Source organism: Watersipora subatra, chromosome 11, assembly GCF_963576615.1.
Source record: "Watersipora subatra chromosome 11, tzWatSuba1.1, whole genome shotgun sequence".
Taxonomy (NCBI): Eukaryota; Metazoa; Bryozoa; class Gymnolaemata; order Cheilostomatida; family Watersiporidae; genus Watersipora; species Watersipora subatra.
In genome coordinates, this window is record NC_088718.1 from 29,621,922 (window position 1) to 29,646,297 (window position 24,376).

Sequence of the window (24,376 nt, forward strand, 5' to 3'; positions counted from 1 at the left end):
TTACATGAGGTCAACATTTTATCATTTGACTTGCATCACATTCTAATCAGTACAGGTGGAAATTTTCCCATGGCACAATAAATTGTACTGCAACAAAGGTGAAAGTGTTCAGAAAGATAAACAAATGCAAAATGAGGGGATGCTTAGTAATTGTATCTTTCTTATTCTCAGTCAACATATTTGTTTTGGCTTTAAATAATCTTCGTAAAACGCCAAACTGTCATGCAAATAGAGCTGGAGAGGTTTTGGTACATCTTTTCTCTTGGAGGTGGAAAGACATCGCAGAAGAGTGTGAAAACATTCTTGGACCCAAAGGCTTCTGTGGTATTCAGGTAGATTAGACCTTTTTGCACCTGAAGACTTATGTAATATTTAGATAGACTAGACTTTTTTGGATTTCAATAGTCTTGTGGTATTCAAGTGGACTAGATTGTTTGTACCTAAAGGTTTTGGTTGTGGTCTGGTAAACTAGACTTTTTTAGACCTGAATGCTTCTGTGTTATTCAAGTGTGCCATATCTTCTGGGACTTATTGGTTATTGTGATTACCAAGTGAACAGGAGTGTTTTAAAATAAAAATTTACTTACAATATTCAAGTAAACTAGACATTTTAGACTTATAGGTCCCTGCAGTATTCAGGTAAACTAGACATTTTAGACTTATAGGTCCCTGCAGTATTCAGGTAAATTAGATTTTCTAAAACTTAAAGGTTACCGTGGAATTTAGGTCACTTAAAGTGTCTTTCATCTTTATAAAAGCACCACCTAAAAGCAATCAATCGAAATTACCTAAATAATTTAGAAACCTTGGAACTTAGCCTTAGTATTCAACTGTTATTATCATGAAGCCAATTGTTTTACAGTTTAAACTAAATTGTGTTTTTTGATCATTTTAACAGATTGTGTGAAGCATCAATTCTTCATTTTTTGGCTTAATCTGATTGGTTCATGTGCTGAAACATAACATTCTTGTCTTCTTTAGCAGCATTTGTTTGACTTTTGATTTGACTATTGGTGTCAGGCACCTTTTGCAGAAGCTGAATTTTTCAATTGCTGCAACATCACAATTTTTTAGAAGTCAACCGCACTGCATGTGTCAGCCTGACAATTTTTTGTTCAATTAAAATAAGCTAGCTTGTATCCAAACTATAGTCTTATCAATCAGTCGTCCATCATGTATAACGAAATATATATTTTAAACAGAAGCTTGCTTTTGGGCAGTCAATATATTTATACGCATGCAAGTGACTTATAGTGTTACATAAACTTACCTGTAAGTTACATTTAAATCTTTGTTAGATCAAAATATCTAACAAAGCAGTAAATTCACAAATGCTATTGTCAGGTAGATAACTATACAGTGAGTGTATAACTTATATGTTCCTACTATCAGATGACCAGAAAATTTATTAAGATTTTTTCTTACTATCAGGTTTTAAGAGAAATTAACAACATGCGTTCACGCTAATAGGTGTTAACAAGATTTCATGAAGTGAGTTCTTACTATCAGGTGTAAAAATAAGTTATGAATTTAAATAAAAGTTTATAAATTCAACTAATTTTTAGAGGTGCTTGCAGCTGAGAACCGCTGGTGTTTATGCAATGTAAAGTCAGCTAAACTTTAGGAATATTTGACTAAAATAGCTAAAGTTTTTAAGCTTTTGTCTCAACAAAAACTACATTGCTGAAAAAATATTAGTTTAAAAAACAATTTTTCGTTCTTTTAGTAAAATATTTGTAAATATACTTTACATAGATCACTTAATCTGATTAAACTGCTTGCAAAGTTTACTTTTTTCCAAAAACAAGCTTCATGTAACCATAGATAGTCTTATTATCACAGTTTAGCTACATATAAATATGTGAATGGAGTTTTGCTGTGAAGTTCCTCTTGATGCAAGGATCCCTAAAAATTGTCCTTAAAGTGAGCTGTAAAGGACTTACTGTAGGTTTCTCCTCCAAATGAGCATCGAGTGGTTACCAAACCAAACAGACCATGGTGGGAAAGGTACCAGCCAGTCAGTTACAAGCTAGGTAGTGCATCTGGAAACCGCACAGAGTTCAAGGACATGGTGACACGGTGCAATGCCGCTGGTGTAAGAGTCTACATAGATGCTGTCATTAATCACATGGTTGCAGCAGATGCTGGCTCTGGAGTTGGTAGTGCTGGAAGTCAATATGATACTTCAGTGAGTGTTTACATGACAGTATATTGTTAGTTGCTTGTTGTGTCATCACAACCTGTTCTCTTTTTATAAGTGTAATGCCATATATTACCATATATACTAATGAGTACATCAATCTAATGTACTATAAGTCAATAGGTATTTTTATGCAAAAACCCGCATTATCATTAATACAGTCATAGCTTGACATAGGAGAAAATTGAAATACTAGAAGAATTTAAGAACAGACATGCTGATATTGTAAAGATTATTTGCGTATAAGTCAACCCGGCTATCCCAGAATATTTTGGGATAATAATATCAAATCTGGATCAGTTTTTCTTATTTCGGAATAAAAACAACTTTTAAAATTGGAGGGTTTTTACTCAGTACAGTAAATAACTTTTTTTGACATGTTTTGAGTGAGGTTTGGTATGAGGCATCAATCACAAGTGCTATTTCCAGCTTTTACAAGCATGAAATATTTGATCAAATTTTTCCAAGCAACAAAACCCAGACGACCTGCTAAGTTTTTGTTGTCGTTTATATCTTGTGGCTGACATAAATTTGTGGATCAACTGCCATGGAAACAGAGTGATATACTGTAAAGGTTTTGTACACAGCCTTTACTACTCTGCCAACACAAGACTCAGTGCAAAGAGTATATACATATATTTCTGCTTTGTTCATAAGTAGTTACAGTCAAAAGCATGCAACAAGCAATGAAACAGGTGCACACAGCTCTGCTCTCTAATCGTGATGTGATCTCTTATATAGTAAGAGGCCTCTCCCTGTTCTACTTGGCTTGGCTCGCCTGGACTCGCCTCAGCTGGACTCGGCTCTACTTGGCTGTGCTTAGCTTGGCTTAGTTTGGTCCTGACTGAGCCTGGCTTAATATAACTCAAACATTCCATCACAATACTTCAGTTACTGAGACCTAATTTGAGTGCTATAGCCAATTTGAATTGTCCAGTAATTTTGAAGAATTCTTTACTCACTAGTTCAAGTAACTGTTTTGCCAGACCTTTTTAGCAGAAAACTGTTTCTAAGCCACACATTTCTGCTATCAACATCTAGTCCAACACAACAGCACACCATTGTTTGACTTTTATGATCTGTCATTTACATGTATTTCCATCACTCCTCTAGACAGAATCCTTTACCGGAGTACCTTATGGTCCAAAGGATTTTACTAAAACATGCAAGACAGCAAGTGGTGGCATTGAGAACGACAATGACCCGAATGAACTGCGAAACTGTAAACTATTGGGATTGATGGACTTGGATGGTAGCAGCAAATATGTTAGACAGAAGATTGTAGACTACTTTGATGACATGTTAAACATAGGAATTGATGGTAGGCTCTAATATATAACATTAGATCACATCTGTGTGCTTTTTAATTTTTGTAACTAGGAATTTTCCGGTAATACATTAAAGCAGTTCCTTATAACATAAATCCTTCATTCAGGTTTACCTTGTTTAATCACTATTGCTAGATGAGTAGATGTTAACACCATTTACATTGATCAATGGCACTTAAAACAACTTAGACCACAAGGCAAAAGACAAAAAAATAGTCAAGTAAATAAGCCAAGTGTGTGTAAAGAAAACGTTTTACTTGCACAACGCTTTCTATAGTGTAAATTGCATAACATATTTTATAGTGTAAATTGTTTAATATTTGCATAGCGCTGTTCTATAACGTAAATTGCATCACATATTCTACAGTGTAAATTGGCCAAACACTCATATTTTGAACAATATGTAGTGATGTTTTGGTAAACTGTATGTAACGGGTGGTCAGGAAAATTGGCGATACAATTTGCGTATTTTAAACAGTAGATATCTAAAAACACCTTTAGCTCCTCAGCATTAAAGGCATTTAGACGCTCGTCATAACTGTCCAAAACTATGTTGGACTAAAAGTGAATATGTATTCATATTCTCAGCTTCATGCCTATCTGTTTAAGATAGTTGTAGCTAAAAATCTTTATTTTAGGTTATAGAGTTGATGCCGCCAAACACATGTGGCCAAAGGATTTAGACGCTATGTTCAACGCAACACGCCACACAAACAATGGTGATATTCCTTTCGTTGTTCAGGAGGTTTACAGTTACTCGACTAGTGCGGCTGTTACTTCCTATGATTACATGAGCCTTGGAAGAGTTACAGAGTTTCTCTTTGGTAATACATATTTACATTTAAACAATTTATCTCACATAGTGGAACTAAACAATTCTTTATTTAGACTTTATCATCAATGACACAGTTAAAATAAATTATCATTTATGTCAGTATTGGTGTCCTGATAGAGTTTATAGCTGAGTTGAAAATATTGTAGTTAAACATTATAAAAAGTTTACATTAAACCAGATGGTAAGAGGTATTATGGTTAAAACACTGTAGTCTAATATGTTGCAAGCTAAAATCTAAAAAATAATTTCAAGCCATGTCTCTTGCAAAACATGATAGTTGAAACCTGCTTTAATATCATAAAATTTGTTTTTTAAAACAAAAAAGGCAATCCTGGTTTTCTTTGCTGAAAACCTTTCTAAACAATTGATTAACCAGGTATGAAATGATTCAACAGATTTAACAGTGTTTTATTTTTACAACAAAACATAAATTGGACACTAATGAGTGAAGCTTTCTTTACTGTTAAAAGAAGTAAAATATATATTTACTACTTTTGATAAAAATAATACTACAACAAGAAAATTTATACCTACTGTAATTGTCATGCAACAATAAAACAAAATTTGATAATGAATCTCTGTATACTTTGATATTCGTGCAACTTTGCAACTTTGATTAAAGGAAGCAAGATGGCGGAGGTATTCCTAGCAAAAGGTCAGAAGTTGAGCTCTTTATCAAATGTCTTCTCATGGATGATGCTATCAGGTGACGATGCTTTGGTGTTTATCGACAATCATGACAACCAGAGAAGCCATGGCGCTGGTAAAAACATCATCACCTTCAAACAACCTCGGGTGAGCAAATGAAATGTTAGGAGATTTAGTGTAATAATTGAGGTGTTAAGAGAAATGGTGGTTCATGTCTTCAATAGTTTCTATCTATAGTTATCCACTTATAAACCTCTTATCTTGTTATTACACTTGAAATCGACAAGTTGAAGAAATGATATTAAGCAACGATATAAATATAATTAAAGTGCTTCATCAAAGATGTCTATGCACAGGGCTTCAACTTTAAATATTCAGCTTGCTATACTAATACTCTTCTAACCTCACATAATAATCTTTGGTACAATAAGAATTGGTGTTCCATTTGTGTCTTAGGGGAAAGTTATAAGTGCCGACTCACTAAAACTTACATCAGCGAAGTGTCCCCGTCCTAGCACTCTCATTATACAAAGCAGTCACAAAAACCATGAAATAGTTCAGCAGCAAAACCTACATACAAAATACAGATAAAACAATCTATAATTGCCATTCACCATCTCCAAAGTTCTCAACAAGCTATCATAGATGTTCGGCAAACTATCGGAAATTTTGACAGCAAAAATCTTTCTGCCATATCCTCATTGCTTTAAACATTTAAAGATTTAAACTTCAGATCTCAGTAAATTCTCACAGCTATACAAATTTCAGTTCACTTTTTACCATTCTTACAGGTTTAGTAGATCACTAGTACCCTGGGAGAATGATGTGGTGCACCACGAACGATTGTAATGTGTGATATCTATCTGCACAATTATTCCTTGATGTTGAATAATTACTAAAGCTGTGCTACATAAACTGTGTCACACCTAATTTTCATACCAGCACCTGTGCTATTGGAGTAACACAGATGGCAGTGCACCTAGTGGCAAAATTGAATATCCGGGTTTGATTTTCTTCAAAGCGTTTTTCCAAACCTTTAAGCATGGCTTCTGATAGACAGACTGACACAGCTTTAATTATATTTAATGTTATAAATAAAAATGTAGAACTTAATAAGAAGCTATTTCTACATTCTTATCATTTATGTTACATGTAAGGAATACAAGATGGCGACTGCATTCATGTTGTCCTGGCCATACGGAGTGCCTAGAATAATGAGCAGCTTTGACTTCACCCAAGACTGGACAGGTCCTCCATCCTCCAGTCCCAATATGACTGGCTCTTGTGGAAATGGATGGATTTGTGAACACAGATGGAGGCAAATTGCCAATATGGTCGAATGGCGCAACCAAGCGGGTGGTTATTTAGCATTGATAAAAGAAAGCGCGAAAAGCTGATAAAAAAATATTAAAACATGAGTTATTAGGCGAGTCAAAAAGTAAGTGAACGAGTAACGATGTACTTTAGGTAGTTTACTTTATAAGTTGGTGTCTGTGTAGGTAATAGAGTGTATAGTTAGGCGAGTGTGTGTATAGGTAATTTTGTGTATGTGCACCTGCAAATGTGTGTGTGGGTGAGCCATGTATATGCATGGGCAGGTGTGAGCTATGTATTTGTTTTTGCCTGCAGGTGTGTGCATGCTTGTACAAGTGTGTGTGCATGCATGTATGTGTGAGTGCATGCGTGTATGTGTGTGTGCCAGAGCATGTGCGATGGCATGCGTGTGTGTATGTGTGCATGCTTCAGCAAGCTCGCAGTGTGTAAAATCACCCTTAAGTGATGATACTGATAAAAGAACTAGTTTTCTGTTAGAAGATTAGGTAAACGTGTTTTAACATATGCCTAAATGATGATACTGATATAGGAACAAGATTGTTAGTAGAAGATTAAGTAAATGTGTAGGTGAACGATGATTGAGAAATATGATGGGTTACTGAATGAGAGAATGAGTTGGAAAACAGTTACATTCAAGATTAGACGTAAGAGCAAGAATGAATCAGGTATTACTGTTTTATAGGCAAGGCTCCTGTAGAGAACTGGTGGTCAAATGGAGACAACCAGATAGCTTATAGCCGGGGCAAAGCTGCTTTCATAGCATTTAACAATGAGGATGGCAACATGTCAATGTCTCTTTTCACCAGCCTTCCTCCAGGGCAGTACTGTGACATCATCAGTGGAGATCTGCTCAATGGGTTGGTACATAAACAGGTTCAATAAATAACTTTTTTGCTGATACTCAAAGCAAGTAAATCTTAATCAATACTCTCTTTTTAGCCATTTTAATTTTTTGTAAAGATTTTAACATTTTTTGCCAACTGGATTTTGACAAAAGTTTGTATAACTAAGCTGATTCAATCCATACATTTGATGTGGCTGAGAAATGAAAGCTGGACTTCAATTGGTTGGGGGTGTATAAAACATGAACTCTGATTGGCTATGGTGTATAGTAGATGGACTTTCTTTGTTTATAAAGTATGACAGCTAGACTTTAGTTGAGTATAAAGTATGAGACCTTGTCTTTTATTGGTCATGAGTTATGAGACCTGGACTTTGATTGGTTACGAGGCATTGCACAACTTAGTCAATAACACCTAAAAACTATTAACTTTTTCATCAACTGACATTACTCAAAAACATTCTGTAAAGGACAGCTTTATATATTGGACTGTTCACCTAACCTTTCAATTTTACTTATTTAATAAAAAAGAAAAACAAATTAACCTTGTGACTTCAAATACATCAACATCGATGCCTTAACGAAACTAACAATGCTATGTCAGTGTGTGCGAGTGGTGCAATGAGATGACTTGGCTGGGGTGCGTCTTCGCCATTGCAATGCGTTCGGTCATGGGCGATGCAGTGTTGGCCAATAATTTCACTGCCGTTTTATGGGTGAGTCATGCGGAACGGCTTGGGTTTTCTACGTCTTCAGCTAAAGGCTGCAGATCAGTTGGGCACACCAGTCACTGTATTTTTTATGTGTGGATATACCGTAAATTAGACAACTATACTACTCGATTCTCAAGTGCAAGGTATTTACTACTTAATATATCATGCAATTTCTGATTTTGTTATTTTATTTTCAACTAAATTGAATTATTTGTGGATTAATATTTTCTTAAAATCTGTTTTCTTTATTAGTTAGATACCACTAAAGCAAGACAACTCATACAGTATTTATAAGCTAACATTAACCTAGCCATACCATACCAATAAAGGGCAAGATGTAATTACTAATCTTTTTTATAAGCATACTTCTTATCGCATTCACAAAATCTTGCTGATTTTCATGAGTTTTAATCATAACGTTGTGACTTTTTTAGCTTTCACGGTGCATACCAAGTGCTGGCACATATAATAAATTAACCTACTCAACCTCACCACAGTTTTGTCTAGTCCTATTGCACCCGTAGACGCATACCATAACTTATAACCTGGTACAGCTAAACTTTCATTTTTTATTTACAAAACAGTCATCTGATTTCAATATCTGAGTGAAGTAGGAAAACTTTAGGTAAATTATCAATTTATTTATATATATTTATATTATATATAAATATATTTATATATTATATATAATATATAAATATATTTATATATAATATAAATATATGTAAATATATGTTTATCTATATATATTTCTCAAAGTTCTTGTTATACTCTGTACATCACCATAGTATGACTCATCATTCATTTCTCATGATGTCACAATTAATGTTGCATTTGCGCGTCCATTCAGGAGTTTTCTAAACACATAATTTTTGTTTATAAGTAGGCTGTGCTTCAAAGTAAAAACTAACCTTATTTCAGAAAATATTCAATCACGTTACTTAATATTTTGCAGAAACGCTACATAAAAATAAATTTAATTATATTTCTACAAAGGAACGATCTTGTTTTTTATCAACCTAAGGACATCCATGTTCCCTGATAGCTCTTAATATTTAAGCCAATGTGTCTTTGAAAGGTAAAACAATTGATTTAGTAGAATCTTTTAAAAAACTTTGATAACTTTATTTTCTTAAAACAACGGATTTATACGACATTGAATTCATTCTCTCAGTCAAAAAAGGATGTGGTGTTTGGAAATAGTAATAATTAGAACAAATAGTAACACTTTAACATTTGAGTGCTTAGATAGGTCAAGGTCAAGGTCAAGGCAAAGTTCAAAGTTCTAAAGTACCTGATGCAACAAGTCTCTCCTTTTTATTATTTTACTATTGAGCCTCCTCTAGAAGCATAAAATTGGTTTTTATTTGACAGAAAAACTTTCAGTGTTCATGTAAGCCATTAAACTTTATGAGTAATTGAAAAATTAAATCTGATCATTGAAAACTGCATATTCGGTTTACATCATGTGATAATTACACTTTTCTGAGAAATGGCAGCAAATATGAGTGGTAGTAAAATCACCACTTAATCAGCAGCTGAGAAAAAGTTAAGCAAAAGATATTTATCCATACTTCATGGAGTTCACAACGTTCCAAAACCAAATTTTTGGTTTGTTATCAATAAATCATAGTATAATAAAAATCTAATGTATTAAATATTAAGTAAATTCAGTTAACATACTTCTGCTTTCACAGATAATTTTACAACAAGCTGTGTTTCTTTTATCTGCCTACACGTAATTTGTTCACATCTGATTTTTGCTGTTTATAGAATATGTACAGGAAAAACCATCAGGGTTGGATATCACTCTGAAGCTGAGATTGATATAGATGGGTCTTCACAAGACCCAATAATAGCTTTCCACCTCGGTGAGTTTGGTTGTAGACACTTGACAGCTCTCATTATTTTACTGTATTTTTTAACAAGGTCCTTTTTGAAGTTATAATTGCAACATTTAAAATATTTCCTTTCAGCGTGATCCATAAAATGTTGTCGTTTTGAAAACTGTTTTGGTAATTGTTTTAGGTAATTTATAAATATTATTTTATTGGCAATAATTTTATTTCAAACCAAACTACTTTTCAAGTTCCACAATACAACAATCATGAAGCAAAAGAACTAGTTGTTTTACTTCTTTTGTTAGAACCATAATGTTGTTGAATAAATACTAAAAATGGTATTTAAAAACTTTAGTAAAGATGACTTGAGTAGCTGTCGATCACATCGATTTGCACTAGACGTGATTAGTTGATGTGGAATTTTTTTCTCAGCAGTAGCAATCTTATAAAAAATTTCGTTATTCTAGCCTTGTTCGAATTAAACTGCTTTAGCTCTTAAAGCTATAGTCAAAAAATTTAATTTGATGCTTTTGACTAACAAATATTAAATATATCTAGTTGCAAAAAAGTTATATATCAGTTGATCATTGCATTATTTTGACTAAGTAAATGTTACAAAAATAGAAGAAAGAAAAAAATTAAACAATAAACAGAAGCACATCAGAATGGCCTATGAATGCATTTTATAAAATAAAATATCTAAAATACTTCAGTATGATTCAATATATAAATTCAAACAGCTTCAGCTTTGTGTATGTTGTCTCTACCAAAAGTTATTCTTTTTTTGATTGGTTATTGTTTTATCTTATTTATAGCTGATAATAAATAGTACTGGTTTCAAAATTAACTCATTGAAGGTAAAGAACATTTAAAAGCTAATAAATCCTTTGCAATGTATTTCCTGCCATTACAATTAGTTTTTGTTTTGCTATAACTGTACCCTTGTAATCGTGTGTGCATTTACCAACCTCAGATCTCATTCTAAAAATCATAGAAAATGCATCATGTTGTCATAACAGCTGTTAAGAACTCTTTAGAAAAAAACAGTTGCGTGTTTTAATGGTTCCTGTAAATCATACGAGCAGCTGGTTGAGCATCATCAACAAAATCACCTGTCTGAAAGTTGGGTCAAGAGAGAAACTTTGCATTTACAAATTAAAATAGTAAGATAACATGTATTAATAGTATATAATATAATAGTATAAATTAATCACTTTTTTTTAAGTGAAAATACTACAATGGTCTTATGGTTTCATTAAAGGTTGTTAATGGTTTCATTGTAACAGACTCCTTCAGTCAAAGATTTTTGGTGCAGTTTTGGTTTGTGCCTTTTCAGGTTCAAAAGTGTCTGAGCTGCCAGTTATATCTACCGATGTTCCTGGTTTCCGGATGACTACAAAGTTGCCTCCTTCACAAAAGAAGAGAACGATTGTGTTCATAAGAAAAATTACTGGTTACGGTGAAAAAATATTTATTAGAGGAGGTGAGATTCTCTCTTCTGTTCTGTGTTCTATTTAAAACGTCCGCCTTAACCTAAATTAAAACAAGCAATAATGATTAGTATTATATTGGAGAGTATAATACTGGATAGTATAATATTGGATAGTATAATATTGTATAGTATAATATTATATAGTATAATATTAGATATTATAATATTAAGTAGTATAATATTAGATAGTAAAATATTAGATAGTATAGTATTAGATAGTATAATATTGGATAATGATATTATATTATCCAATATTATACTATCTGATATAATACAATATTATATAATATTGGAAAGTATAATATTAGATAGTATAGTATTAGATAGTATAATATCAGTTAGTATATTATTAAATAGTATAATATATGATAGTATATATTAGCCTATGATAGTCTCATACACTGTAATATAGTATCATGTCACATAATAAAATATAACAAACTATATTAACTAAAGCTCTAATGAATCGTTATATGATACAATTTATTATGATATAATATATCCTGGAATATTGTAATCTAATGCATGGTAGTGCAATACAAAGGTTTATATGTAATGTTTTATATTGTGATAGAATATACTATAAACATAATTTGAAATAAAATATAATATGCCATATTATAATACAATATAACAATATACAGTAAAAAATAACAGAATACGGTATATTATAATTAATGTTGTAATTCAAAACAGTATAGTCAAACAGAATATAATTACTCATGTCATCTTGCATTATACAACCAGTATAATATATTGCAATTTAAATTATTTAGCATAATATATTGTAAATAATATAGTAAAACACAATGAAGCATACTGTAACAAAGTATAATGTGACATAATGTAACATATTATTATGTAATTAATAGTACTACAATATAACATAATATGGTATAATATGGTAAAATAAGTTAGTCATTTCTATTAAAACCTTAGCTGCCATGAAACAATTAAATCAACAGGTAATCTATAAAGAAATAGCTGATCAAAGAACCAACCTAACTGGGAGGTATTAAATATCAAATGCAATTTTTCAATACTTTTTGAGAAATGGAAAAACTTGAAGTAGTATATTTTTTTGATTATTTTATAAACTAGTTTCTCATTTTTTCTCAAGAATTTTGTTGTTAACCTTGAGAGTTTGTAGTGTAGCTAATAAATAGCATGTAATAATAATACTGACACAAACATTGACTACCAGAAAAAGACTACCATATTTTCTACTACTTGGATTTCAGTTGCTAGTTTATGAGTTATATTTTGTAACGGTTTTCATTTCAAGCATTAATGACAATGACTAGATTTTTTTTCAAAACATTCTATTTTTAGATTGTTTTAGATGCTATAAAAACAACGCTGCGAAGCAAATTTCTATATGCAGTATTTGTTCCAGTTTAGTAACAAAAGATTTTAGTTTGTAATCTTCAATAGAAAAGTGCCTATTATCATGCTAAGATCAACTGTCGATAGTACCGTAAAATGTTTTTAAAGGCTGCTGTGGCTAGTGTTTCACTCAATAAAATATTAAAAAGGACCCACAAACATCTTAGTTGATTATATCAAAAAGTGTCGGTATTTTTAATCACTTGCAATTATTTTTTATGTTAGAGATGGTCTGATCGCCAGGCTGCTTCGAGATTAAAATTGATAAAACTTAATTACAGCTAAAATTCTCAGAAGTAAAATACTTTTATTATGTCTCTAGTTGCTATGGTTACTATAGTTGATACCAGTTTTTGCATTCTAGTTGCAGCTTTAGGCACCTCTGCTTTGTGTTGCGACTATAAATGTCATAATAGCACTTTTGCTTGATCAGTTGAAGTTCTGAACGTTTTAACCTGAGCAGTCAAGTTTTGTTGTGTGGAATTTTGAAGCAACCTGGCAATCAGATCACCTCAAACATTAACCAAAATTGTGAGTAATAGAAAAATGTCGATACTTTCTGATAAAATATATTAAAACTCTGCGTAAGTTCACTGTTAGGTAAATTTTAGAGACTTATTCATTTATATTTTTTTCGAGGTTTATGTTGTTTGTAATGAAATAATTTTTTTACAAAAAGAAAGTATCAATACTTTGTAGTTTCTGCTGTAAAGTTGGAATGTTTTGAGAGAACAGTAGAGCTGGGATTAAGGTGTGTTCACATTGTGATGTTTATTGGAGTTGCTTCCACACTGCCAAATGCTGTTTAAAGTGAAATGAAAAAAAACGATTGTGGAAACAGTTTTGTCCCAGTCACTGACCCAAGATTAATGAAATGCTGTATACTTTGTTTATACATTTTTGACAGTCGTCATTGACAGAGTGCAACATGCAATTGGCCAATCATGTCTCGCAATGTTAATAGTGCAGAAAATACCAGCAAATGGAATGGCTATCACTGTTGTATTTAATTGGCTAAAAAGGTTGACCCATTTTGTATAGCCGCTGTTTGTGTTAGTTTGCTGTGAAAATTTTGCAAAAACGTGTTTCAAAATGTAAACAGACTGGAAGCTATTTCAACTGTATCACTCTCTGACAAACTGTCCCAGTGAAAACACAGCTTTAGTAAAATACTTGCTATCAATTATTAGTATCATTACAGTATCATTGTTATTGTAAAAACTCTTTTCACAACCGAGTGGTTGGTAGTAAGTGAGCCCAGACCTAAGCTTAAAGCCAAAAGATTATCACTTTAAATTAATGATTCCTTCTACTGAGAAGTCTTACTTAAAATCTGAGTTGTTCCTAGTAGCCCTGTTTTCTTAATTGGTTTAAGAGACGTTCAGCACTGGCCTCAACTAGATATGAGATAAGCTGGCTTGATATTGTACCAAGAGCTCCAATCACTATAAGTATCCATTTTGATTAGATATTCTACAGCCTTCGAAGCTCAAATCCCAGCTCTTTATACTGCTTCTTCTTTTCATAATATTTCCCCTCTACCCTGGCGTCTCCTGGGGCTGCTATGTCAATAATCTGACACTCTGTTGTTTCTTTGTTGATTAGTACCAAATTTGGTCTCCTGGTCTCTATAATTTTCTCAGCCTGCATGTTGATGTTCCATAACAGCTTAATTTTGGCATTCTTAGACACTTGCTCTGTCGTATGGTCATACCATTTTTTGTGCATAGAACGTTGTTTCTTACAGATACTCCAGTGAACTGCTGCGACCAGTTTATCATGTCAATGTTTGTATTCTGTTTGCGCCATTTTTGAGTATTCACTCACAACATGACTAACTGTTTCATCCTGTCACACACATTCTACACTGAGCATCATTAGTGCTCTTCTCAATCCTTACTCTCTTATAATTGGTGTGCAGTGCTTGGTCTTGTGCCGCTAGTATCAGACTCTCTGTTTCTTTCTGTAGGCTGCCTCTTGTCATCCACTTGCAAGTCTCTGGTGCTGTCTGATCATTTGTATGCTTATGATGATGTCCATTTATCAGTTTCTGTGCTCATTCATTGATTTCTGTGCTCATTCATCAGTTTCTGTGTTCATTCACCGGTTTCTGTGTTCATTCATCGGTTTCTGTGCTCATTCATCGGTTTCTGTGTTCATTCATCTAGCCGTGCACTTTTTTGTTTTTTATGTTCAGATCTTAACATGTCTCACTCATCTGTAGTCATAAGTTTGCCTGAATTGCATTATTTTCATCAAACTGGTCTCTGTGTGTCTTCAGGATGTGGCTCTGGTACTTTACAGGTTCTAAATTACTCATGAGGCCTCTCTTTCATCTTCCTTTATACATATATGCTGTCTACATTTTGTCTAGGGTGCATTCTATAAGACAAGGCATCCAATTTACGTGTCCTTCTGTCAATTTGCTTCAACTAAAAAATATTTGAAGCAAATCTATGTGGAGAAGTGGAAAGGAGGGAAAGGTCTAACAAGTATTGAGGAAACTACAATGTATACAATCTACATTTTGAAATATATACAGAGACCAGGGAATAATATGTAATTCGTGTGAACTGATAACAACCCATATGGTCATTATTATTATTATTATTCATAATATTATGAAGGGGTTTGCGAGAGTGCAGGTTATCGTTTCGCAATCTTTATACTTTTCTAAAACTATAAATCATTAATGCTTTCTAATGCTTTGAATGTAATAAATCTCTGAAAGTCATATTACGGTTTATTTTTCAAAAAGGCAACTAATAGTGACACGAAGGTCATCCAACCTTGAACAGGTTTCTGCATTTTGGCATCTTTCTAGTGTTTTTTTTTAGAGGTTTCCTTGCCAGTAAGCTCAAACATGCCTGATCAAAATAGCAGACCTATAGCAAGCAAAGTTGACCTTATATTCGATTACCTTTCTTCCTTAAATTTTCTAAATGAGTAAGTGGCGTTTGATTTGAAACTTTTTTGTTCACAGAAATCATGTTTTTATTTATTCAGCCACCAACCGTTTTGTCTCAATTCCTATCACCTACAACTACATCAAACCTAAGACAGAAGAACGAAAAGCTTGGTACCACGCATACAGCATTTGGTCCCAAGGAGACACAGAGTTAAGCTGGGGTGGTGCTGAGAATGGACAAGGAATGTTGCAGAATGGTGAAAAGGCCTTGGGATCGCCTATGATTTGGACAAGTAGCAACAGTGCAAGCAAAGAATATTTTTCTGAAAATCGGTAAGTTTCGAAGATCTTTGAGTTTTATAACTGGCGATTTATTATTCTCTCCCTCCTTTTTGAAGAGCATGATCAGTTTTTTATTTAGTTTAGTCAATAGCCTGTTAGCAGCTTTTAACAAATTTTTCAATCGACAGATTGCTTCACAGCACATCAGCTAGGCTACACTGTTGATTGATACTACGAGGCCACATACATTCGTCATTTCATTGGTTAAGAGTTTGTCTCCTGAACCTAGCTATTTTTTGCTAACTGATAAATCAACAATAAATGAACAGACACGCTTTCATTCTACCAAAGACTAGCTGAGTGCCTAGCCATGCACGGGTAATAAAAATATTTTGTTCAAAAGATTTAGTTTTAATCTGCATCTACGACATTTACTACTTTGACTTTTAGATAAAGGAGCTTTTCATTTTTGTGTGTGTCCAGCCAATGCACATTTTCAATATTTGAATGCTCAAGACATTGTTAAAATTGATTGATAAAAAACATTTCTTACTTCTTGCGCTACACATTCGCCCAAGTTTAAAAACATCTTATAAACAGTGGCAAGCATTGCGGTTGCCAATGACTCAGTTATTTTACACAATGAATTTGAGTAACTTAAGCTAGTCTAAATATTTACTATAACAAAAGGTATGTCCATCCTTCTGACACAAAAGTGTTCAAATTACAAATGTTATGAGCTATTCATAAAGGCTATTAGTGTCACACCTATCACAGAGAGTTAAATCAAACCAAACTACGGGAGCGTAATTCTTGTGCTACTGACAGTACTTTTTTGCCTATTAAGGTCTCATCAATGCACCTCAGAGCCAGCAAGAAAAATAACTTCTATATATATATATATAAAATATATATCATAGCAAAACTATCACGCAACGCAAGGGAAATGATGGGAGTAATCGAAGTCATAAAGCACTTCTGACTATACTTTTATTGGTAAGACTAGCTCTTACAAGAGCATCATGCCTATCTTTGACAGATATGCAGGAGCAAAGAGCCTTTCAACCAAGGTGCTCAATGGCTAGAGATTCTATCTAACTTTGGGTAACTTCTGAAAAACTAGGCTGGCTAGAAACATGGAAACGCAGATTGTCTGAGTTGACAGACCTGCGAGGATTGCTGCCAATGCAAACACTTTACACTGAGGGATGGCGGGCCAACCCTCGACAGTTTGATGAAAAAGGACTAAGCCAGATTTTACTGTCACAAACCTAATTGGCTGCTAGCCTGGAAGTTTTTCTTGCCTTTAAATGGGGAGCTCGAATCTAGGCAGCACAGCAAGCTGCCTGTAGGCAACCAGGTCTGACAAAAGACAGTTTGTAGTTAGGTGCTCAGAGGTGTCTTCCACTTCAGAATTGACCCCAGCTACCTTTGATGAGACAGCCATGTCAAATCCACAATGATTTTTGTTGAGGCTTTTACACTAAGCGCTTACCAGAATCAATGAACTAGCAAGGTTACAGGCCAAATTTCACAGACTTGCGGCAACTATGTAAAAAGCTGTAGCCGACTGCAAGGAGGTGCCCTCGTAACATCTATATCTGGAGATAAAAGGAACTAGAGTCTCTTCCCAACCTTTGCAATTCTATGAAAGCCTTGACAGAAGAGACACTGAAAGCCTTTGTGGCCTCCAATGCTACCTAAGTTGATGTACAGTATGCTCACTAGTCTTACAAAAATCCACAATCAGTCTTACTGAACTGCGTATGGTAGAAACATGCTTTTGGAAACTTTGGCAAGGGGAGGATGACGAGTTGCTTCTAACTCGCAGCCCAATTCAATAGAAACTATTCAGAGGCTCATCAAGAGTCATGACAGGTACTAGGCTGCTAAGCATAGTGGAACTAGGATGGCTGACAAAAAGAAAAGACTGTATCCCCTTTGAACTTAAAGTTTTGAGCAAGACGTAGCTGTTGTGTAAGGCAGTTTACTTCCCTATCTACTTTGGAAGGGCACCAAATGGATGTTCCTGCTAACAAACAGCTTCAAATTACTAGGTGGTAGGTTGACTGGTGGTTAGCAATGCGCCTAATGATAGGATATTTTTCTACCTAGGACTGCAGAAACAACTGCACACAGATCAAAAAGTTTAATTGGAGTGTCAACTGATGGCGGAACTTTGCCAGATCTAGCTAGTGGACAAAATGCACATTAATTCAGGATGATGTTAGGGTAACTCAACCAAGTTAGAGAGTTTGAACCTTAGCCAACCTTTTTATTTTGTCTTGGAGTCAGTAACTAGTAGTAAAAAACTACTAGTTAACTAGTAGTAACAAAGATTTCAGCAAAACTAATCACGAATATAACAGTGAGTAAAACAAATGGTAACCAGATATTCAAAATTGCTTGAGTTGGTGAAATTAATGGAGAAAGACAAAAAATAAATAAAGTGGAGACATTTTGCTGCAGCGATGTTTCTATACATCAAATATAAGCATTTCAAATCCCAATGAAAACTGTCAAGGACACATCATGTGGCTCTGAAAAGATGTGGACATATGTCAACATGGCTAGATATTTGTTGCAAACAAACTCGTTTTTTTTAGAGAAAAGGTTTTATCAATCTTTAAACATGCAATTGAAAAGTACATCAAACTAATTGCTGTAAACCCAAAATTTGAGTTTGAGACTGCAAATTATGTAATTTGCCTAATTTATTAATTTATATAAATAGATGCATAGTACAAATCTGTATATTTGATTTATAGTAAATAATAGAGATACAAGTATATCAGCGAAAACAAGTAGAGATATATATTGCAGAGGTGACGATCACACAATAAATTTTATTTTGGATCATTTGATGTATAACATTAACTAAACTTCTCTAAGATTGTTTTGAACTGAACATTGAATTTAATGTATAATTTGGCTGAAATTTTTGGTAAAAAGTCTCGTTGCCAGTGAGAAGCGGAAAAAAATTTGCAAATAAGAAGTTTGCAAATCTTATTAGACATTGTTTATATAAACTGGTTAAAAATTAGCAGCTAACAAAAATTAGGTTGAAAAGCCATGATCTTTGAACCGTTCACCAAACGATTGGCTGGAACTAAATATTCAAAATATATTCATAAATCAGAAGATATTTGCTGAGTTTCCTTCTTCACAAATAGTTTCACCTGCTGTGGTTTCTTTAACAAACATCACTATGGTTAATTGATAACGTTATTCTATTTGGTCGATGCCAGATGTTCCTTTAAAAATTAACTAACTGTATAATATATATCTATTAGTAGAAGGCTTTAGTGAACTTGCTTTCTAGCTTTGGTGACCACTACTGGATGTGGGACGTAATGATGGACTGTTCTAAGCTGCCAGGTGGTTACTTTGAGTTCAAAGGCTACAGTAGTAAAGATGGATCCGAAAAGAATGTGAGACAAGAGAAATGTTTAGGAGAAACTACTAGCTATCGTAATATTGGAAGAAACCATGTGGCCAAGTAAGAGTTATCATCTCAATGTATCGGTACTTATATTTAGATTACTAAATATTAAAATAATTTGTGCTGTTCACAGCTAAAAGTCAGCATAGAAGCTCAGCAATTTGTGGTGCTAAGATAATGCTCAGCGGTCACATTTTCAGTATAAAAATATTTCACCTATGTTTTGGGCAACAATAAAAGTTGTTTTTTCCTCAAATTGCAAATAGACTTTCATCAAGTGTTTTAATTTTATTTGGTTTTATGATGCTTTACACATGTACAAAATTGTTTATCTAATTATTGTCCCCTTCTTTTCAAAAGGTTTTAGGTTAGATTTGGCATTAAACATTTGCCAGCTGACATTTGGCATTTGGTAATGTCTAGTTGGCATTTAACATTGTATCAGTCCTTATTTGGCAGATGACATAGTTTGTTACAATTATTGTTTTAATATGTCTAGCAATACAGGTTAACGTTTAATTATAAAATCTTATATAGAATAATGAGTTAGATATAATACTGTGGTTTGTTAGAACAGATAGTGAAAGGTGGTAGTGGATTCAGTAGACTACCAGGTATGTTATGGGGTGTCTTGGGTAATTGGTGGCAGATGACAGGTGGTGTGATGAAATATGGTAGTTGGAGTAATGAGATGTGACAGTTTATGTGATAAAATTTGGCAGTTGGAGTAATGATATACGACAGACTGTGTCATGAAATATGACAGGCGATGCAACATGACAGATGGTATCATGAAATATGGCAGATGTAGTGATGATATGTGACAGACTGTGTCATGAAATATGACAGGTGATGTAACATGACAGATGGTATCATGAAATATGGCAGATGTAGTGATGATATGTGACAGACTGTGTCATGAAATATGACAGGTGATGTAACATGACAGATGGTATCATGTAATATGGCAGATGTAGTGATGATATGTGACAGACAGTGTCATGAAATATGACAGGTGATGTAACATGACAGATGGTATCATGTAATATGGCAGGTAAAGTAATCAGATGTGACAAGGGTTATGATGAAGTTTGGTAAGTGGTGTGATGTAATGTAACGGTTGAAAAAACATGATTTAGTGACAAAGTTGTGATGAGTTGTGACAGGAGGCATGGCAAGATGTGACAGGTGACAGGATGACTAGTTTCATTTCTATTCATTAGTCTAATAAAATGTAGTTTCTTAAGGTAAGGTTAGGTCAAGTATCAGACTTGAGCATAATTAAATATATGTTATGGCATATTATCATACTATTGTAGTTACATGTATGTATCATAAATACATGTTACTATATTTTTTCTACTGTACTTATTATCCACATAATTTAGTATATTTTTTTCTTATTAGACTCACAAAATAGTAAGAATTTAAAATATTATTTTTTAAATTTAATACCGCAAATAAAACAAATCAATTCTGAAACCAATAGTAAAAAAGCAAGACTGTGTTTTTATGTTAAAGCATTGTTTCTTATATGAGATGTTTTTTGTCTTTCAGATGCGGATACAAGACTGTCGTGGAGTGGCAAAGGGGTAACTTCTGCATCATGCAAAACATTTAAATTGGGAATATGTGGAAAGTGTATGTTGTCCATTAATAAAGTTTGTCATTTGCAACTATCATGAGTATACATGCATATTTAGATCATTTCCAGGCTACCAACACAAGTTATCTTGTCAGAAATGTTAACAAATCTGACAGGTTTTGGCTTTTATCTTGGTCTTGTAATTGGCCTTAAATGCCAATTTAAAATATTATAACTAGTTTCTTTTTTCCTTTGAACTGTTATACAACAGACTACATCTTTTGATTTTTTTCAAATTTTCTTTTTCATCTAAAACTTTAGTAGTTTAGCCAAAGTATTACATAGAAAAACAACAGGCAATTAAGTGCTATAATTTTAATAAATAGCTTAAAAATTTGTAAATTACATCTTTACTACACTTGCTAAACCAAAGTTGGCCTTTATCGTTGTAGTAATGTGTGAACTATTAACAGTGGTGTTACAGCAGTCTAAAGGTTGTTGCTAATACCCTGTAGTTATGTGGGTCTAATGTATTGAACTAGTTATTATAGTGAAGGCAGCTACTAGCAGGAACTAGTGAGTAGCAGTAAGAATGCTATATAAGAAGAAGAAGCTGTCATAAGCATGCATGCCAGCCATTTAACATAAAACCTCTAATTGAACGCCACCTCTATTTGAATGCCCTCTTTAATTGACCGCCACCCTGAGAGAGAGAAGAATTGAAAAATAAAGTGCTATTCTCTAAATGAACGCAACTTTCATTTGACAACCACTTTGACATTATTTGATTTTTACGAACCCATAATATCAATATATCAGTAGAAAGTGTCCACAAAATTGTGTCAATAATAAATCGATTACATCAATAACAATTAGTTGTCTCGAATTCCAATCCCAAAGCATGTTGGTTTTTGCTTTGTTAAAACTTTGAAAGCAACACCATTAAAATAATCAATAATTGCTTCAGGCTAACTGCAGCTCTTTGTTTAAAGCGGTCTTGATACTTCAAAATACATGTATAAAAAATGGCTTACATTCACGATAGTAGATTGAACAACTAATTTTAGGGTAAAGGTTGCGTTTAGCGAGCAAAACTTTTACGCATTGCAATTGTGCTAAATGCATTGCGTCAAAGTATTGCTCTGCCAAAAAATTGTTTGGACGCTAATATCGACTATCCTAGGACACTTATGTATTTGCGTCATCTAACTTTCGCATTTTCGCGGAGTCATCCTCTCGCCAAAATTCCATGAGCGAAACTAAACTATCATAACGAACGAACGAAAACGCGAATTTAAATAGCTTTATTCATTGATATCCACAATAAAATCTTCGTAATAGAAATGCAGGTAATTTTCGTGTGTGGTTGGGCTCAATGGGAAATTTCAGGTAGACTCATTATAGCTAATACACCGACTGAGCAGCATGGCAAAGCAAATTAAGATGATGATATCCGTTTAGTCACCGAATTTGTAACTGATGAGGATGAAAGTCTGATAGGTGAAGTCATAAAATTGAATAATAATTATTGTAGTGATGAATTTTATTACCAACCAAAAACAATATCAACCCTCACCAGGTCTAACCACGTTATACAGTTTTGGTAGTGAAGTTGGTCGTTATCTATTTGCTTCTTTTTGGGACTTGAGTGTGAAAGACATGTAAAAGTCACGGCGGGAGAGACCTAGACGTCATTGATAGTCCAAGAAACAAATGGCAGCAAGTGATCAAATTGAATTATCATCTCACCCACACATTTCAACCTGTGGTTTGCAATTACGAACTAGTCCCAAATTGAAAATTTTTTCTTATTAGCGAACTGAACCTGAGAAATGTAATCTGTTTGTTCCACTGCATTTATTTTTGGATCACTATATTGTCGCAATCATCAGAGCCGCGAAATTAAGTTTTAGCAAAATTTTACTCTGTGTGCTACTCACGAAACTAAATACTAACGAAATATAAGTGTCCTAGGGTATTTCAGCTATGGAAAAGAAGAGTTGCGGTCAAAAGACATTGCGGAAGATATTGGACAACCAGAAGAAGCTCGTTTCATTGAAAGCAGCAACCAAAACGCAGCTATCCAAGCACGCAATGCAAATGTTTTTGTGTTAAAAGTGTTAATTTTTGTTTTTGCATGTATCTCTGTAGCTATCCCTGCAGCCATTCCTGTAGCCATCTCTGTAGCAACCATTTGTAACCATTCTTGTAGTCCTCCGTGTAGCCATTTCTGTAGCCACCCCTGTAGCTATCCATGTAACCATCATTAGAGTCACCCCTGTAGCCATCCCCTCAGTCATCCCTGTCGACACCCCTGCAGTCAACTTGAAGTCACTTTATAGTCACCCTTGTAGCTGCGTAATACTGTGATTAAAACAGAATTGACTAGCTTAGTCGTTGCTGGGTTAACAATTTGCACGCTATACACACGCTTATACATATTTGTAAGAAACATAACACACAGCATTAAAATTATTTCCTATGAGTGAAATTTTAAATTCATAGGTTAAATTTTTGATGTTTAGAATAGCCGTACTGTATTGAAGCTACAGAGGTAGTTATTGAAATAGCATTAATAGTATTTACGCTTATAATACCTTTACCATAATAAAATCAGGTTGTGTGAACTTTTTGTGTAACTCAGTACCACCTGTACATAAGTAGACAGTGATTTAATTGTCAACCTCCATTCAAACGGAGAGGGTGACTTGAACACCCTTACAGTAACTAAAATAATGTCTGTGAAAGCGCTGCGCTGTTCCAGTAAGATGCCGTGGCAGCATCTACAAGATGAGGATGAACAAACCTATCTATTAATCAGCTGCTGCAATAGAATGGAAATTGTAGCATATTTTAACCTGTTTTACCTGCTCCCTCTGTGATAAGGTTCTAATAACAAAAATGTTGCTGTGCAGAGGATTGCATCTCAGAACCTCTAGTTTTAAAGGCATCAAACTTACCCATTAGACTATGCCTTCAACTGAATGTAGCACTCAAGAAGAGTGAGCATATTCACTATTCTTGCAAGCAGATCATGTTTCTATGTTTCTATGGAACAATGGTTTCAAATAAAAACAGATTACAGTGTTTTAACAACAAAATTTTTTGCATTTAAAGCAACAGAAGAGCCATACCTATGTGAACACACAAGTGCAATGCCGTTGGTTGCTAATGTAATTTCCATGTCACAAAGAGAGCACATCAAATGGGTGTTTCACCTACAAAATGCGACACTGATTTACCACAGAATAAGAGCGACACATCTGTTTTTTATGTTGGCATTGCATAACTATAGGGGTGTGTCTAAGTGCATGACAAACCAAGGAATAGCATTAGTTGAAGTTGTGGTGATAATAACTCCAAAGAGTTCTATGCGCAGCTATAATAACACTGTTTTACTCATAAATGTAGCAATTAAGGCACTGTGGAATATTTTATATATTGTACATATGACGACTTTGCACAGTTCTATATGTGACATTTACTTCTGATTGTTTTTTCATTATAGAGGGTCAGGCCTGACACTATGCGTTACGTTAA

General features: G+C 33.8%; 1 protein-coding gene across 1 annotated transcript; it reads left to right on the forward strand.

Annotated features, from left to right (window-relative positions):
- Nucleotides 1-250: 250 nt before the first annotated feature.
- Nucleotides 251-23,206, forward strand: LOC137407955 (alpha-amylase A-like). Its single transcript, XM_068094342.1, has 12 exons — nucleotides 251-332; nucleotides 1,949-2,192; nucleotides 3,318-3,521; nucleotides 4,986-5,158; nucleotides 6,169-6,367; nucleotides 7,029-7,203; nucleotides 9,674-9,771; nucleotides 11,078-11,224; nucleotides 15,626-15,860; nucleotides 19,132-19,308; nucleotides 20,809-20,843; nucleotides 23,049-23,206. Exons 2-12 carry the CDS (start codon nucleotides 2,069-2,071, stop codon nucleotides 23,204-23,206), a joined length of 1,725 nt encoding a protein of 574 aa, XP_067950443.1. The 5' UTR covers nucleotides 251-332; nucleotides 1,949-2,068.
- Nucleotides 23,207-24,376: the final 1,170 nt, after the last annotated feature.

Bases quoted from the DNA above. Each gene is read 5' to 3' on its own strand.
- LOC137407955 (XM_068094342.1), top strand. From the start codon at position 2,069: ATGGTGACACGGTGCAATGCCGCTGGTGTAAGAGTCTACATAGATGCT. The intron at 6,368-7,028 runs GTGGTTATTTAG...ACTGTTTTATAG, and splicing joins CGAATGGCGCAACCAAGCGG to GCAAGGCTCCTGTAGAGAAC. The intron at 20,844-23,048 runs GTAACTTCTGCA...CCATTCTTGTAG, and splicing joins TGTCGTGGAGTGGCAAAGGG to TCCTCCGTGTAGCCATTTCT.